Source organism: Rattus norvegicus, chromosome 11 (genome assembly GCF_021556685.1).
Source record: "Rattus norvegicus strain SHRSP/BbbUtx chromosome 11, alternate assembly SHRSP_T2T, whole genome shotgun sequence".
NCBI lineage: Eukaryota > Metazoa > Chordata > Mammalia > Rodentia > Muridae > Rattus > Rattus norvegicus.
Genome location: NC_141544.1, coordinates 88,752,799 through 88,769,471, shown reverse-complemented (window position 1 = coordinate 88,769,471; position 16,673 = coordinate 88,752,799). Strand labels below are relative to the sequence as shown.

General features: G+C 36.1%; 1 protein-coding gene across 5 annotated transcripts in view; it reads left to right on the top strand.

Moving 5' to 3' along the window:
• The window catches only part of Tp63 (tumor protein p63), a 210,025-nt gene continuing 193,352 nt past the window's right edge, over window positions 1-16,673 (top strand). For 3 of the 5 annotated variants that reach the window (NM_001127339.2, NM_019221.4, NM_001127341.1), the window contains 1 exon segment: window positions 1-209. In NM_001127339.2, the coding sequence (NP_001120811.1) occupies window positions 148-209 (62 nt within the window). In that variant the 5' untranslated portion in view covers window positions 1-147. 5 annotated transcript variants of the gene reach the window in all.

Sequence of the window (16,673 nt, the reverse complement as noted above, 5' to 3'; positions counted from 1 at the left end):
GGGGGGAAGTGTCTAAACTTCTATGTCTGATGGCATTTGACCCTATTGCTTTCAGCCTCCTGGCTATATACCTAGATATTCTCAGGTGTATATGTATATTTTATAGAATTGTTCCCCATCTGTTGGTATCAAAGAGAGTTGAAGGAAATGAATTTTGAAACTTCACGGTGTGCTACCCTACAGTACTGCCCTGACCCTTACATCCAGCGGTGAGTTTAAATCAGACCTGACGTCTGTCAAAACTGAACTGGTGTGCCTGTGTATTCTGAGTGTTTCTGCTGTTTACTAAAGAAGCCCTCCTTGTTTAGTGGGCATAATGATACTACTTTGGACTTTGTGTGGACTTAAAGTGGTTTATAGACATCTTTTCTACAGTTACCTTATACTTTATTGAGTTACTAAGTGACAAAGTTTGAAGGCATCCATTTTTAAAAATTTGTCACACTACTGGACGAGAGAGAGAGAGAGAGAGAGAGAGAGAGAGAGAGAGAGAGAGAGAGAGAGAGAAGATGAGATAGGAGTTGGGAGATGTAGGTTGGAGGAGGGGGGGATGAGATTAATCATTATCAGAGAATTAATTAAAACGGTACTTAAAATATGTCACACCATTTTAAGATGTTAAAAAGTATTAAAATGTACCAGTTGCCATGCTCAGTCCCCACCCACCCAAGAAAAAAGAAATTTCATTGGGCAGGGATATAATAATGTATTGAGCAATCTTCAAGTCAACGAACACTGGAAATTTTGATTTATATCTTAAAACTAGATAGCCATTGTTATGTGCAACAGATTGTGGCTTGTCATTTTAGCTCTAAAGAATATTTTCTTTTTGATTTGTTTCAAAACAAACATCATCTTTTGACAAATACGACTTCTAAAACCTGTGATGAAACTGGATTTTTTTTTTTGTGTTTGTAGAAAAATATTTACCTAGCACTGAGAAGGAATATTAGCGAGAGTTCACAATAGTGTGCCTCTGTCAGGGGAAGAGACTGTTTCAAATTAGAGTTTGCTATTTTTAAACTGGTAAATGAAATCTGAAGAGTGTTTCCCGTGTAAAGTTATGGGAAACATTCACACCACACAAAGCACTGTGATGTTGTTAATTTAATGGCATGAGATTTGAAGGTGGAATTTGGTACTTTGTAAGACTTATGAGAGAGATCTAGAGTGTTGAAAACGGCAGGGTGAGAAAGGGGTTAAACTGACGCTTGCCACCTGTGCCTGTTGGAGGCTCACACTAAAATCTGAGTCCCAGTGCTGGGCAGGACCGGGTTACCATAGCATTGCCTTGGATTGTGAAAGGCTATTTATTTCTATCAGTATAATTCACCCTCTTGTCGGGATGACTCTTTCTCTTTTTGTGAGGTTTTCTGGTTGGAAAAACAGAAGAGAAAAGATACATGAAATGGGGAATACAGAAAGAGAAGATAGACTACAACCTCAAAGGAGAGAGACCCAGCCAGAGACAGAGAGATTGTTAATATCTCCCAGGTTGAAATGTGAAATGTAAATAGTCTCTTAACTCCTCAGTTGTTTTCTCTACAAGCATCAGTCTTAGCAAAAACAAATGGACCCAGAATCTATCTTCTCGGATGACCTAAACATTAAATTTATCTGGAGCTGGAGACAGGAATGACAACAAAGCAGAATGCCCAACTTTGAGTTCTCAAAGACCGTCCAGCAATCAGAGAAATCACTCATTCCATTCAGTAGCTTCTAGACTCATGTATCTAAGAACGGAGCTGTGAGTCAGCAGTCGCCTTTACCATGTTCCCTCCTGGGCCTCTTCTGAAGGCTGTGCTGGATTCAGAGTATGGACTAGTGAGCCCCTTCCCTCCTTCACACATCCTTCTGCAGGCATGTGTGCTGGTGGGTGGGGCACATCCATACATACAAGCAAAGAAATGGTTTTTCATGTATCCCTAAAGACCTGTCGCACATGGTTAAACAGAACCTAAGTTCTCAGAACACTGAGAGATTCAAAATAATCAAAGTCTCTTTAAACGATTTGAAATTTTAGAGTGCCTTTATTTCAATAGCTTTCCCAACTTGGGAGAAGGCGCAAGAATGTGTATAGAGCTGTGAGACTCGATTGACACAGTCTTGGAAGATTTATAAGAATATTTTTCTTAGGCTAAAATGTTTCCTCATTTATTATAAAAACAACCATAAAATAACATAGAAAGGACTATGTATACTAAGCCTCCTCTTGTAAGGTATATGTGTACAAAAGTTTATGAGAATACATGTGTGGTGGATCATGCTTGTAATCCCAGCACTCAAGAGGCTGAGGCAGGAGGATTGCATATTCTGGGCCAGCTACAGAGATCCTGTCTGAGAAGAAAAAAATTCCATTGCGTTCATTATTGAAATCTGATTAACTCTATAACACTTACGTATTTGATATTCAATGAGTCCTTAAATATCTTAACTTTTACACTAGATTAGTTTCCCACAGGTTACTCTTCTTAATGAATAAACAAGGAAGTGAAATGTTACAGGGGTGAGAGGAAATGGGGGAGGGGAAAATAAAATAAAACTATATTGCATGAATATGTTTCTTCAATAAAAAGAAGAAAACTGTATATGAACACAAGAGCCCAGCACTGCTCGCTTCGCTGTCCAATGGGTGAATAGTGTGAGTTGATTATTCTAAGCAGACAACTCTGGTAGTTCTCAGTTTACAGAATCTATTTTAAGAAAGACCAAATTTAATCATTCCACAATCATCGTCATCTACATACTTACACTTGTCTTTCCTGACCTTGTCTTTGAGAGAAGCTCAAAGAAGACTTTAGTTGTTAGTGTTGTATTAAAGAAGGACAGGATAGGTTGATATTTTTCACACTCTGCTATGATAACTCATGAATTTCCTTTTCTTATATAGAATAGAGTCAACAGCATGTATTATGGCTAACTGATGAATACTAATGCCAGCCAAAAAGGGACAGTTGAAATATACATTTCAAAGTAACCTATACTATAATCTATAGTACTTTGAAGTATAAAGATTTCACCCACTTTTTCTTTCCTTCCACCTGAACATATTGACATATTATGGATGTGATTGTGTTCTGAATCAATACTAATTTACTTCAGTCTTTGCAAAAGCTCTTCAGAAAAGAAGAAAGGCATTTATGTCCATGCAGCTTTGTGTTTGGCGAAATTCGCAATTACACAAAACAAGAAAGGATGGCTAAAAGTTACAAACTCCGTCATTCGATTCCCAATCCAATTCTAACAAAGATAATAGAGCAAGAATAAATGGTGCAAAATCAGCAAAGAAGTCAGTGGGTTAATTTCCTAATAAACAAAGCGTATGCACAGTAAGTCTATTTGCTCTATTTAGCCAAATACTCAAAGCAAATGTAGTAATCAATATGTAAACTCAAAGTTGATATTTATGATATAAATTGTGTCCTTTACACGAGTTTCTCTTAGCATCTGGTTTGCTAAGCACACTTTGAATCCATTCTGGGATGCATTCGATTCTTTTGAAATACCATTTCAAAATATAAGCCTGTGAAAAATTAAAATAAATAAAAAGATGTCATTTTGAAATAATGTGATAATTGAAGTAAAAAAACTAAAAGTGGATAACATTACAATGTGATCCATTTATACAATATTTATATTCTTTCTGTCAGCCTCTCTTTAAAGGCAGTTCATGGTGCTGGAACATCAATAGACTGTTTCTCATATAAGTGAGTTTTTGGTTTATTTGTTTGTTTTTGCTTAAAGGTCGGTTTTGTTAACTCTGCTTTATTAATAGATCGTAAGTGGAAGGGTGGTGACAGAACACATACAGAGGAAGACCATTTCTTTTGTGTGAGAAAACTCACATAAAAAGCAGAAACATGTCTCACACGGCCATCATCATCTGGTCTGTTCCCGCACTGGCACCCTTCTTACTCTGTGACCAGGAAAGCTGGCTTCCAAGGATGGCACTGACCGTTCCTCTGCCCTCTGCTTTTGTATTGATGTCAGATAATGGGAACATCAGGAAGAGAGTCAGCTCACCGAGAGTGAACTTAGACTATACTTTCTCTGGTGGACTTCTTGTCGAGCTTCCTACTAAGGCATGCAGGCCTAGTAAGAAGAGCTTCCCACAGACTCACGTTTTGAAGCAACTGCCGTCGCCTTTTTCTTTAATGTTCCCTATAATGAGCACTTGTAGACATTGCTAATTCCAAGGAGTCACAACAGTGCCATTATTTCTAATTACAGCTAGAATTAAAAACACAGATTAAAAACTCTTTGTGTGTTAGGAAGACTGCCTAAATAAATAGTACATAATACAATTTCTAGTGTTGGATAACAAATGTATGTGTATCTTTTGATGGGGAAATCAGACTTGGGCTTCTCTAATGACTATGTTTATCTTGCTGACGGTCTGTAAGAAGTACAACACATCGAAGTGAGCTCATATTGTCCACGTTCAGTTCTTATACGAAGCGAGCCCTAGGACAGGAACAAATAGATTACATCCCTTCAATTAAAGGAATATCAACTTAGAATTTATCTATATGGCCTAATATACACATCAGGTGTAATCATGAAGTACTTCAGGTTCCTAACCCAATGCTAATATAATTCTCTGTGTTACTTCTGGCACATTTGAATGTTCTGGGGACATGGAAATTTATCAACAAAGTGCATGAAAGATCTGGTTCACAGTTTCACCTTTAAGAGCATCTTATTATATGATTGTCATGAATTTCTTAAGCTGACACCTCTAATCTATAGTTCGCACATAAGCCACTTCGACTTGAAAATGCACCTCCTTCCTGCTCGGCTCTCTTCTGCTTTTTTGTGTCTAGTGAGCTAGACTGCTCTTGTCCCACAAACATGTGTGTTTTCACCGTGGACACTATTCAATGTACAGTAACAAACAAGGACATTCTACTTTACATACCATTCTCCTCCTTATCGTGTGTAAATTAAAACAAGAATCATTACAGGTCTCAACATTGTCTCATCTCTCTGAAGGTTTACACTTTAGAATTAAGTACTACGGACCTTAAAGGGGCTGAGTTGCCCGTCCCCAGCAACACACTAGCAAAGACAAGATGGAAATGTAAAAAGCTCCCATTCAAATTCAAGGCTCCGGATCAAAAATCACATTTATCAATAACAAGGTCATATTATTAGATTCATATAAGACCTTATAAGACTGGTCTCTCAGTGTATCTGATCCACTTGGAAGGTGGCAGTATGATGGCATCTATAAGAAGCTACATCTTATGTGAATAGACTATATTATATGACCAAAGGGAATAAGACAGCTACTAATTAAGGATTCCAATTAGCCAACTTTGAAAGAGAGCCTAATTTGGATTACCTATGGGCATACAGTGTGATCATGAGAGTCTTTAAAGTAGAAAAGTGAAAGTGATACAATATGAAAAAGATAACATAGCACAGCTACCTTACGGCTTTGAAGATGGATGAGTCATGGGGCAAGATAGACGGGCAGCTTCTGCAGGCTAGAAACATAAAGAAACAAATTCTTCTGCAGAGGGGACTGAGCTCTGCCAACACTGTGGATTTCAGCCGATATATAAGGCTTCTGACCCCCCAAACTAGAACATATAAAATTTGTGTTGCTTTCCAGCACTAAGTTTGGGGTAACTCGTTACAACAGCTGTAAGAAATGAATCTACCAACTGCCAGATATTTATCCTCAAAAAATAGAAACAAAAAAACAAACAAACAAAAAAACCTTTGTCTTGGTTTGGTATATTTGACCAATAAGTAGTCAGTCTCCTTATGTCAGTGTTTATGCTGCAGAGTCGGGGAGGTAGAAGCTAAATGAGATGCGTCCCATTCCCAGATTTCGGGGTACCTGTGTGGAAACAGCACAAGAATAACCTCGTTATTCTTGCATTATTAATAACAACAGTTAAACATGTGCTTAAGGGCAGATGAGTGGCTGTCGGGGGTCAGAACTGGAAGCAGCCATCTGAGAGAACCACCAAACTGGAGTAGTGACTTTTGTTAACCGTGTTGGTTAAGAGTTCCCAATTTGTTTTATGTGAAGTCAGAATTGACTTTTTGACAGTACCATTGTCTGAGGCCCCCATGTAGATTCAGGAGACATGGGGATGTTATATGCTTACTTCTAATTTTCCCAAGTATGGAGAGAAACGTCCCATCCATAATTGGTGGCTGTGATGGCTAGGTTTGGCTGGAGTCTTGAAATTGGTTAATATGCCAAAATGATTTGACTTGCCTAGTTATCGGGTCACCCTTGAAGTCACAGCTCTAGCGCTTCCTGTGTTCTGAGGCTCCTCACTCGTTTGAGATTTGAGATAGAGAAATTGAGCAAGCATTAAAGGAATGCAAAATCGGAATTTCTATCAAGTACTTCAGATGCCTCTCTTGTTTGCGCACCACGACCTTAGTGAAAGAACCTGAGACCCAGTTCCCCCTGAAGATGCATATAGCCTGGGATAAATCTTCCCCGAGCAGTACTGCATGGTCTTACTTTACTTAAAAGGCAAAAATGGATGTAAGATTAAAGTGACTATTGCAGTCTGTGAGGCAGGACAAGAAAGCAGAGTTTCTGATTAGCTGTTTTGAAGCTCAAATTTGTCTCGACAGGGCTTCCAGCTCCTTTAAAGGGTTCACAAGGATAGTCCTCCAGCAACAGTGATGGATGGATAAAGCACTGTAATTATGATCAAAGGCCACCAGCTCCTGCCTGGGTAATTACGCATTTCCCGGCTTCTGAGAGTCACTTTGTTCCATTCAAAAGAAGATGAGAAACGGACACAAGTGATGTGTGCTTATTGGTTAGTCAAGGTTTTGGAAATGACAGTTATTAAATTTTTTTTACCTTAAGCCATAAGAATTGGGGTAATAATTTAGATGGGAAAAACTAATTATGATTTCATTCTAATGTTTACTGGTATTATTTACCTTCTCCATTCTCAGTTATCTCTCTTTTTAATTATAAATTTGACTTTCTGAAGATGAGACCTGAAGCCAGTAATGCTGAGAAACAAGAATCTGAGGACCCACGTTTTCCTGCCACTTTCAAATCTCCATTACCTCTTGGAATTTTTATTTCAAATGACCAAATACAATTTGCCAGGTCCAACAGCAAACTCCCATTCTCAAATTCCATTAACTCGTTGCATCTCTTATAATTGAAGGCAAAATTAGTGGCACTAAAATAGTAAGTCTGAGAAAGCCTCTTAAGTCAAGAACTATGGAAGAGAAAGAAGCGTGATAATTTAATCGGCCCCATATTTACCCACAGTAGTTTTTTAACATAAGCTTCTTATTACATGTTTAATAACATGGGGTGCAATAAATGATCAAACAATACAAATTGATCATGAAGGAACATTGCGATACAGATATTAGTTTTTAATACTACATAGTGTGCTGCACCTGTAATTTGTTGATTATTTTTAATTAGCTTGGAATTTCATCAGTGTGGTCAGGTTTTAGACCATCATTTAAAATAGCAAATGTAAAATCCTTTATTTTAAAATAAGCATTGGCATTTCTTTCTTCTCATCTTATCCTAGTTCACAGATACTTTTCTATTTTCCTGACCAAGTTGAACAGTGTCATGTACTTCTTAATTACAAGTTAGAGTATACAAATAAGTTTTCAGAGAGAGGCCCTGCTTTCTTCCAGTTTTTCTAGGACATTGTGCCCATCTCTTAATATGAAAACAGTAAGAAGCATGGTTCTTTTTATAACTTGTTTTTCTTCAGCCAATGAATGAAAATGCATTATCTGATAGTATTTCTTTTTTTCCAACTAAACTGTTAGCAACCACAAGACTGCTAGTAAAAATGAAGAATGAATAACATCTTGACTGAAGAATCTAAATGAATGAATTGTTGTGGTTGAGTGTGCTTTTCTTTTGTATCCTATAGAGGCTGTTGTGAGTTCTGTTGTGATTTCTCATTACCTAGGGTTATGAATAAATGGCTTGCCGTCAGTTGGGACTGACATATACACTGACACTATCCAGTATTGTACAGTTAGAGTGAAAACCTCCTGTGCTTCTCTGCCGTTGAGTACTTCTGGTAGATGAGGTCTTACTTAAGTTTTATATATATATAAATACCTTAAACTTTAATACTTAATACTTAAATACTTTAAGATATATATATACATACATGCATACACACACATATATAGATATAGATATACCTTAAACTCTACAAAAGAGAAGACTAAAACCTTTTCTATTTGCCCTCATTTCTCCTTTATGACCTTTGCTTAAGTTAATGATTTTTTTAAAATTACTTTGATGATACAAGAAGTATATTAAATAGCTTATAATGTCATAATAATGTTTAATCAGTTCAAGCTCTAATTTGCAAATATAAAACTGCACCCATTTCTTAAGCTAAAGAAAAGAATTATAAGAACATATCAAAACTAAAAATGGAGAAATGAAACTAAAATAATTATATGTTCTTTGGTTTTTATAAAGGATTTTTTTCAACTCTGGATTGCTAACTACATTTTCAAGGAGATTTGTAAATAATAAATATTTAAGTGGGCTGATAAACCTTGTGAGGTTGTAAGAAATGGAACGAAGGAAACACAAGATACCATGAACACCTCAATTTCATTACAAAGTACAAAGGTATTTAATAATGTTTAGTAAGTATGTAGTAAGTGCTAGATTCATAAAATAGGAAGACTTTAAGAGCTCAGAATCTTATTTCTTATTGATTAGAAACATTACGAATACTTTCTACTTGGTAGTTAACTTTACACTTCTAATTTAAGATCCTGCCTCAGGATCCTTCCTATCAATGCAGCTTGATACTTTTATTGTTATTATTTTATAACATTACTACTGATTTAAATTTTATTATATATTTTGATTTTACTCACAATGTAACCTGCTTAGGGTAGACCAGTTGGACATATATATGTATTCTCCTGATCTCTACTACTTTATATTTTGTGTGGTCAGTGCTCCTGCCTAACTTTTCCTCTAGACTCTACTTACCCAAGGCCTGGTGGAGTCCCAGACTTGTCTATTCACTTAAAGATGGAGGCATGTTTTCAGTGTGCTGGTAACAGCTAGATGTGTGAGGAATCGGTATGGTGTACAAATGAGATCTCTTGGAGCTGGAGAAGCAAGAGAGCTGTTTTTAAAAAGTATTTCAGGATGATCATCAAATGAAGGAAATTGTAGTTCGAAAGACTTGGATGAATCCACTGTGAAATGGGAAAGAGGCTGAGTAGGGTTGACTTGTCTATATAAACTTATGACAGTTACCTGAAAATCTAATAACTCTTCTATCTTTTGAGAGGAGATAGACTTTTAAGATTGCTCCGCACAGTGCTAGGAATTGAAACCAGGACCTTGTGCATGCTGGGTAAGCACTCTAATACTAAGCTGGAGGACGTGGCCCACACCCCCAGAGACTATGAATTTTAAGGAATAATTTTCACTTAATACCACAGAGCCAAAATTGAGGGAAATTATTTCTGCCTAGAGAATAAAAGTTTTTATCTGAATAAGAGAGACCTCCCACACAGGGCTTCAATTTTCAAAGCCAGGAATTACTTAGTTTGGAAGCATGGGGCTGATTACATTAGAGGCCCTTCTTTTAATTGATTTTAATGCAATAATTTTTCTCCCTATCAATCCCCAAATCCTTACTTCAGCCTCTGAAATATGCTGAGTTCTACATACTCTAAACCCTATCAGGTTAATTTCACTCCCCCATTTTCTCCTTATCAATATGCTGTCCCCCCCCCCAGTATAATAATTTAACTGAGCCCAACAACCAGAAAAAAGTGGTTTCAGGTTTATTCCAGAAAAACTGCACGTTTTCTGGATCTCACAAATCACATTCTCGTACTGAAGCTTATGGCAAAATAAGAAACTTTAAAAAGCATTTTTCTGTGTTGAGGCTTTTTTCCCTTTTCAAACTTTTTCTTCTGATAACACCCCCCCAACACTTTTTAACCATTCTACTGCTTCTTCAGCTCCAAAGGTCTTATCCCTATTCCATTCCTACTACTGTAAGATCCAGCTTTTCCGGCAACCCGGAAAAACACCTTCATCTCAATGAAACAGACAAGGCTGGACTCCTCCCCAGGTGATGGATGAGTAAAGTATAGAGGGAAAGTTAGGGAGGCTTTCAAATCAATTAAAATAATAAGAACGGTGTGCTTTGCGGGAAGAGAACATGTTGCCCCAAGACTTGGGATCCTTATAGCGTATTCTGGACATTAAATACAGCCAAGCTGATATGAGCCTTTAGAGGCAAAATTGTATTCCTTTCCAACAGCTTTGCATACACACTGAACATAGGTGTTCTTATGGAAGGGAAACCTGAATTACTTTTAGTTTGAATTTCTTTCATGGACAGTGAGGTTGAACGTTTTATCATGGAGTTATCCCCCACCCGTGTTCTGTCTTTCACAATGTGTTATTTCATCCTTCTGCTTCTGGTGCATTATTTGATTTCTTGTTATTTGGTTATTTTAGTTCATTGAATGTGCTAGGTATTAATCTTCTGGTAGATATATAGATATCAAAGATTTCCTCATAGGCTATAGATTAACTCTTTACTAAATAAACTATGTTTTGAGAGAAGCTTTTTATTTTACAAAATCCCATTTGTCAATTTCTGCCTTCACTTTCTAAGCAACAAGAACTCGATTCAAAAAAAATGCAGACTTGCATATTACTTTAGTATTAAATCACTTTGCCTCAAGTGTATATTAGATATACAAGTTTTCTACTGTGGGAAGCATCTCTTACTTATAAAATCATATCAATTTCAAATAAGGATACTTTGTCTCCCTTTTTTTTTTGTCAATTTGTATCCCTTTTATTTTCCTCTCAGGGGGTATGGCTTTTAGCTAAGACCTCAAGGACCATACTGATTAGAAATAAAGGGAGAAGATACTCAGAATTATTCCAGATTTTAGTGAAAATATTCAGCTTTCTACCACTTATTATAATTTTGGTTAGAGTTGTGCTGTGTAAAGTCTGTAGGTTGGGACTATTTCCATGAAGGTATGCTGGTTTTGCTAATAGCTTTTCCTAAATCTGGTAAAGTGTTAAGCAATTACTGTCTTTTAGTCCACTTGTATGACAGAACATTTATTGAATTACACATATACTGGTATCTTTGGAATGAAGAGTGTTGCATTGGGTGAATTATCTTTTGGATGCATTCTTGAATTTAGCTTAAAAGTCTTTTATTAAGAATATTTGCCTTCATATGCATAAAATAAATCAATAATTTTCATCTTGTGTGTGACTTTCTATACTTTTGAAACCAAGGCTTCACAAAGGAGTTCAGTAGTCTTCCAATATCCTTATTTTATGGAATAGTCTGAAAAGAATTCGTGTTGTTACCTCTTTACATGTCTGGGCCTGCGCCTTTTAGCAGATTATTATTATCACCGCTTCAAGAATCTTGCCTGTTTTAGATCTCTTTAAGTTGTTTTTCTCATGATGGTTTAATTTTGATATGCATCTAGAAACTCAAACATTTCTTTTAGACTTTCCAGCTTAGTGGAATCAAAGATTTTAAGGTATGTCCTCATGGTTTTCTGAATTCCACTGGTATGGATTATGTTTCCCCTGTGCCACTAATTTGGTTGAGCCTTCCCTTTTTAGGAGTTTGGCTAAGGGCCTGTATGTCTTTTGAAAACACAGCAGCAACAACAACAATGACAAAAACCAGGCCTTTGTTTTGTTGATTCTTTGTATTGTTTTGTTCTTGTCTGTTTGTTTCTATTACATCAATTTTGGTCCTGAAATTAATTATTTCTTTCCATCTACTAATTAAGGTTTTGGTTTGTCTTTGTTTTCCCAATGCCTTAGAATATGGAGTTATTATTTGAGATACCTCAGATTTTTTAGTAAAGGGGCTTATGGTTATAAACACCCCTCGTGGCTCTATTCTCATAATATTTCATATGTTTGGGGTTGTTGTGTTTTCATTTTCATTGAACTCTAGGAGTCTGTGTTTATTTACTTCTTGATTTCTTTGACTTTTTCGTCACTGAGTGGCATCTTGTTGAATCTCCTATGTGACGTATGAATCTGCTATATAATTGTCCTACAGAACATAAATTATTTCAGTTTTCCTGTATTTAAGGTTTATGCTGCACATGGTTATATGATCTGTTTTACAAAATGTCAAATGAGTTACTGAGAAGAATGTGTTTCTTGAGTGTTTGGCTGAAATGTCCTATAGGTGTCTGATAGGTCCATTTGATCTATGATATAATTTATCTCAAATGTGCCACTATTTTTCTTCTGTTTTTACCTTGTTGTTAGTAGTGGTTAGGAATCCGGGCACTGAGATAAGCCAATACGATTATGGAGAATTAATCTCTGCCTTTACATATAGCCATCATTACTTTAGGAAGCAGGAACCCTCGTGTTCAGTGCTTATATGTTTAAAATCATAATATCTTCTTACTGTGTTGTTTCTTCCGTAATGGTCACTAGTGAATTTGCACAAAGTGAAGTTTATCAGGTACTAGGAGAAGACATCTGCTGAGCTCCTGGTTCCACGCACTGCGATACCATTTGTATTTTTTATTCTCAGCCTACATCCCTCTTTCTTGATGTGGTATGTTGCTCAGAGAAAATGCATGGAGGCACTCTGTTTTTAAAAATTATCTGCTGGTCTATGTCTATTGATTGGTACGTTGAGATAATTAATATTCTGGGTTAGTAATGAAAAATATATATTAGTTTCTATTATTTTCCCGATTCTATAGTGTTTGGTATTTTCTTTTTTTTTTCTTTTCCTTAACTGCTCTTCTAATATTGATTATTAGTTCCTGTATTCTCCTGGGTGTGGTTCTCTCTGACTGAAGTTTCCCTTCAAGGATTGTCTTTTGAGCTGTCTTAGTAACGAAAAATTTCTCCAACCTCTTTTTAGCATGGAAACAGGTTGTCTTTCTTTAATTGGGACAGGCAGTTTTTCTCTATACAGTGGTGTAGATTGGTAAGTACTATCTTTCAGAGTATGAACTATAACTTCCCAAGTCGCACTGGCTTTTAAAGTTTCTGTTAAGATATCAACTGTTATTCTGGTGAGCTTGCCTTTGTATGTGACTTGATGTTACTCCTGTATCTGTCAATATGTTTTTTTTGTTTGGTATATTTAGCATTTTTAATTATAATATAATATGAGGAAATTATTTTCCAGTCTTAACTGTTTAGTTGCATTGGAATGACTTTTTTTTATTTTTCTACCATTGTTCCCTCAGGCATTTTTTTACCCATGACATATTGCTGCATATCACATTAAAATAACAAATGTAAAATGTAAGAAAGTTGGGCCCTGATCTATTGACATTAGTTTCTGCATAATAACAAAAATAAATCTTGTGAAATATAGTTTAACATGGAAGTGAGAAAGGTGAATGAATCTGTTTTTGAGATTAGACATGGTATCTTGGTGTTTATTTATTTATTTATTTGTTTATTTATTTATTTTTGGTATAGTTAGGTTGCCACATCAAAATAAGTAGTAAGAGTATAGTAGGAATGTTGAACACTGGGGAAAGCTTGAGTTCGAAATGGGCTTCTCCAGTCACAAGGGAATGCCATGGTTGTCACTGCCCAAATAATGTTATTCAGTTTTAACCACTGATAATCTTGAAATGAAACTGCCAGGCTAAGTAACTAATGTGACTTTGACAGAATCATCTTATAGATTCCTTTGCTGAATAGAGGCAGTGTGTACATAATAGTCTTTATCTGAAGCTTTCTCACCTTCAAGAACTCAAAGAGCTCTGACAAATAGATTCCAATTTCTTTGCTACCCTTCAGGTGGGTATTATCACACACACAATGGTAATGACTGTGACCCAGACAGTAACATCAAGGTTTGAGTCCTTCAGTTTAAGGTGTTAGACTCACAATGGCTTTCCTGTTATTCCTGTCTTTGCTTTGCTGAGTCAAGTCTTAAAACTGTAGGCTTCACTGAAACACCAGGTATTTCTAAAATTGTGAAAAATCTGTGTGAAGGTAATACATATTTTACGTTTCTGATTTTGATGAGGAACAGTTTTCCAAAGTTATTAACAAAAGCCATACGTTAGTAACTTTACCTGGAGACAGCCCAACTCAGCAGGCCTTCCTATGGTACACATGTTACACACTATGGTCTAGAGGCCTTGGACCATTTTCTTGGAAAACCTTTGAAAACACTATATAACTTATTCTTATGGGCACGGGGGATATCTCTCTGGAATTTTAACACCTTTCATTTCATTTACATCATCTTCCAATCTAGCTGGTCATTGTGTATTATGATGTCTATCTCAGGAGGCCCTTTTAAGGGACAAAATCTGATTCCAAATAATACTGGCTGAATATGGCACAATGCAAATATGTCTGACAGCTATGTATTTTGATCTTGTTCACTGATCTAACTAGAGCTGATACTCTGAAGCAGGCCATAGCCTTACATATACAAACTGGATCTGCAGTAGAGACCCTATAATCTGAATCTACGGCCTTTTTGGTATTGTTCTACCATGACTGGTTATCAATATTTCCATTAACTCAACTAGCACTTCCTTCTTTTTGCTGGATTAATATATTTGCAGACTTGATCCTAGATATGAACTGTTGTCATTCTGTCTCTTTGATGTCTTAGTCAGATCCACAAAGAATCACTTAAAAAGGACAACCAATCTTATCGTTGGTCCTAAGTTACCATAATTATATATATCATCATGATGAGCTCTCTTCTAAAATCTTCATTAAATTCTAATCCACAAAACTGCTTAATTTAGACTGACAGAATCAGAACAAGATATTTTTTCTTTAAAGTCACGTCACTGTCCACCACTCTACTTTTGCATCACAGCACTCCAGCGTTCGGAATGTTTCTGTTTCCCCGCCATGAAACTATACCTTTTGGCCTTGTATGCCAGCCAAGCTTTTGTAAGCTCTAATAATGAAACAAAACTCTTTCCAGGTTTAATATCTTTTTAGTTTTGTTTTGTTTTGTCCAAGCATGTTTAGTTTCTTGTTTGTTGTTCTAAAATCTTTTATTGTTGTTGCTCTAATATCTTTATATTTTTATGGGACTAGATATCAGTAACTTCTTATGCTTTGTCATTTTGCCACCAGAACATTTTGTTAAGGAGAAGCATCTCAAGCTTTTCCTGTAGTTCTTTGTGCTTGAGAGAGAAATTCTTGAATTTCAATGATTCTTCCAAAAGGGTGGAAGAGATTAAAGACTCGAACCAGTGGCTCCTCTGCTGCGTGTTTATGCTCTTCAGAGTAAATGCTATCTACCCAGTCATCCTATTGAGTTGTGACAGAATTTTGTTCCTATTAGCTAAAACTGGGAAATTGTGTCCTATTTTCCAGTAACATATTTTAAGTATGAAACTTAGAGTTAACTCCTAAACTATGGAAAATAAATACTTGGCTAAAATAATATTAACATTATATTTCTTTATAGTCTTCCTTCCAAACACTCAAAATGACAGGTGATGTGGCAAAATGAAAAATACAGATTAGTAAACTGAAATGGATGTGAAAGAGAATAGTGTGTTTTCTTCTATGTGTTATAGTTCAATAAAATCAGTTTAATTTTAGCTTAAATAAATATTTTGTTCTCTGGCTTTGCTGTTAGAGTGCTAACAATTTTGTCTCACTATGCCAAAAATTCAATAAAAGATAGAAGCTATAAAAACTTTTAATTTATTTTAAAAAATATCTCTGCATAAATTCATTTCGAAAATGCTTTTTGGTAGAAGAGATACACTATTGATTACCTTGCGTTTCTTGGGTATTCCAATGTCATAAAAGGTATGTTCTAGAAATCTCTTAGTATCAGTAAAACAAGTTAAATAAATGATCAGCAGAGTAAACTGAAAGATAGGGTGCGCCACAGTCTTTCCTGTATCTACTGCTGACCTTTGACTTAGAAATCTTGTGACTTCCTGTAAACCAAAATATCCTTCCCTGGGCTTTCCATACAACATCCCTGGGCTCAATCCCTCTCTCCCAAGACAGACCATCCTACTTCTCACTGTCATGCCCTCAGTGAATTCCATGTTCATCTTCGCCAGCTGGAAGGGATTTTAATCTAAGAGTCAGTGTGAAGGAGCCAGATTTTAGCTTTCACATTTTATTTGTAATGCTTGAGTGGGGAGATCATGTATGCATTCTTGTGGTTCTAAAAGCTATAATCCATTAGTCTCTTCTGTAGTGATATCAGTCCCTGCATAAGAACAGGAGACAATGCTTAGTGTCCCACAGGTTTGGGACACTGAAAAGGATGTTTCTGATTCTCTTTTAAGTACTTTTAGCTTATAGGAACAAAGTGTAAATGGATGCAGTGTAAAAATCTTTGGAAGTCATTTAGAGACAGTAGCAGTTTAGCCTCCAGGTTGTTCTTCTCTGTCTTACAAAAAGAAACAAGTAGAAAAATAATCATCAGCTTTTCTTAGACCCAGCAACTACCGACTTTTGTATTTGAAGTATTCATTATTTGGAGCCAAAGTTAGTGCCTCTGACTAATGTTTGCAAATATAAGTATCTGTATTTGAAAACTTCTTTCCAGCTCTGTTTCACAGTAACCCTAGTTAAAAGTGGAGTCCAGAAGGTGTGCAAAGCAGCTGTGAAACACAGAGTTCATACTACCTTCATCCTGGTTCATCAACAGAGGATATCCCCG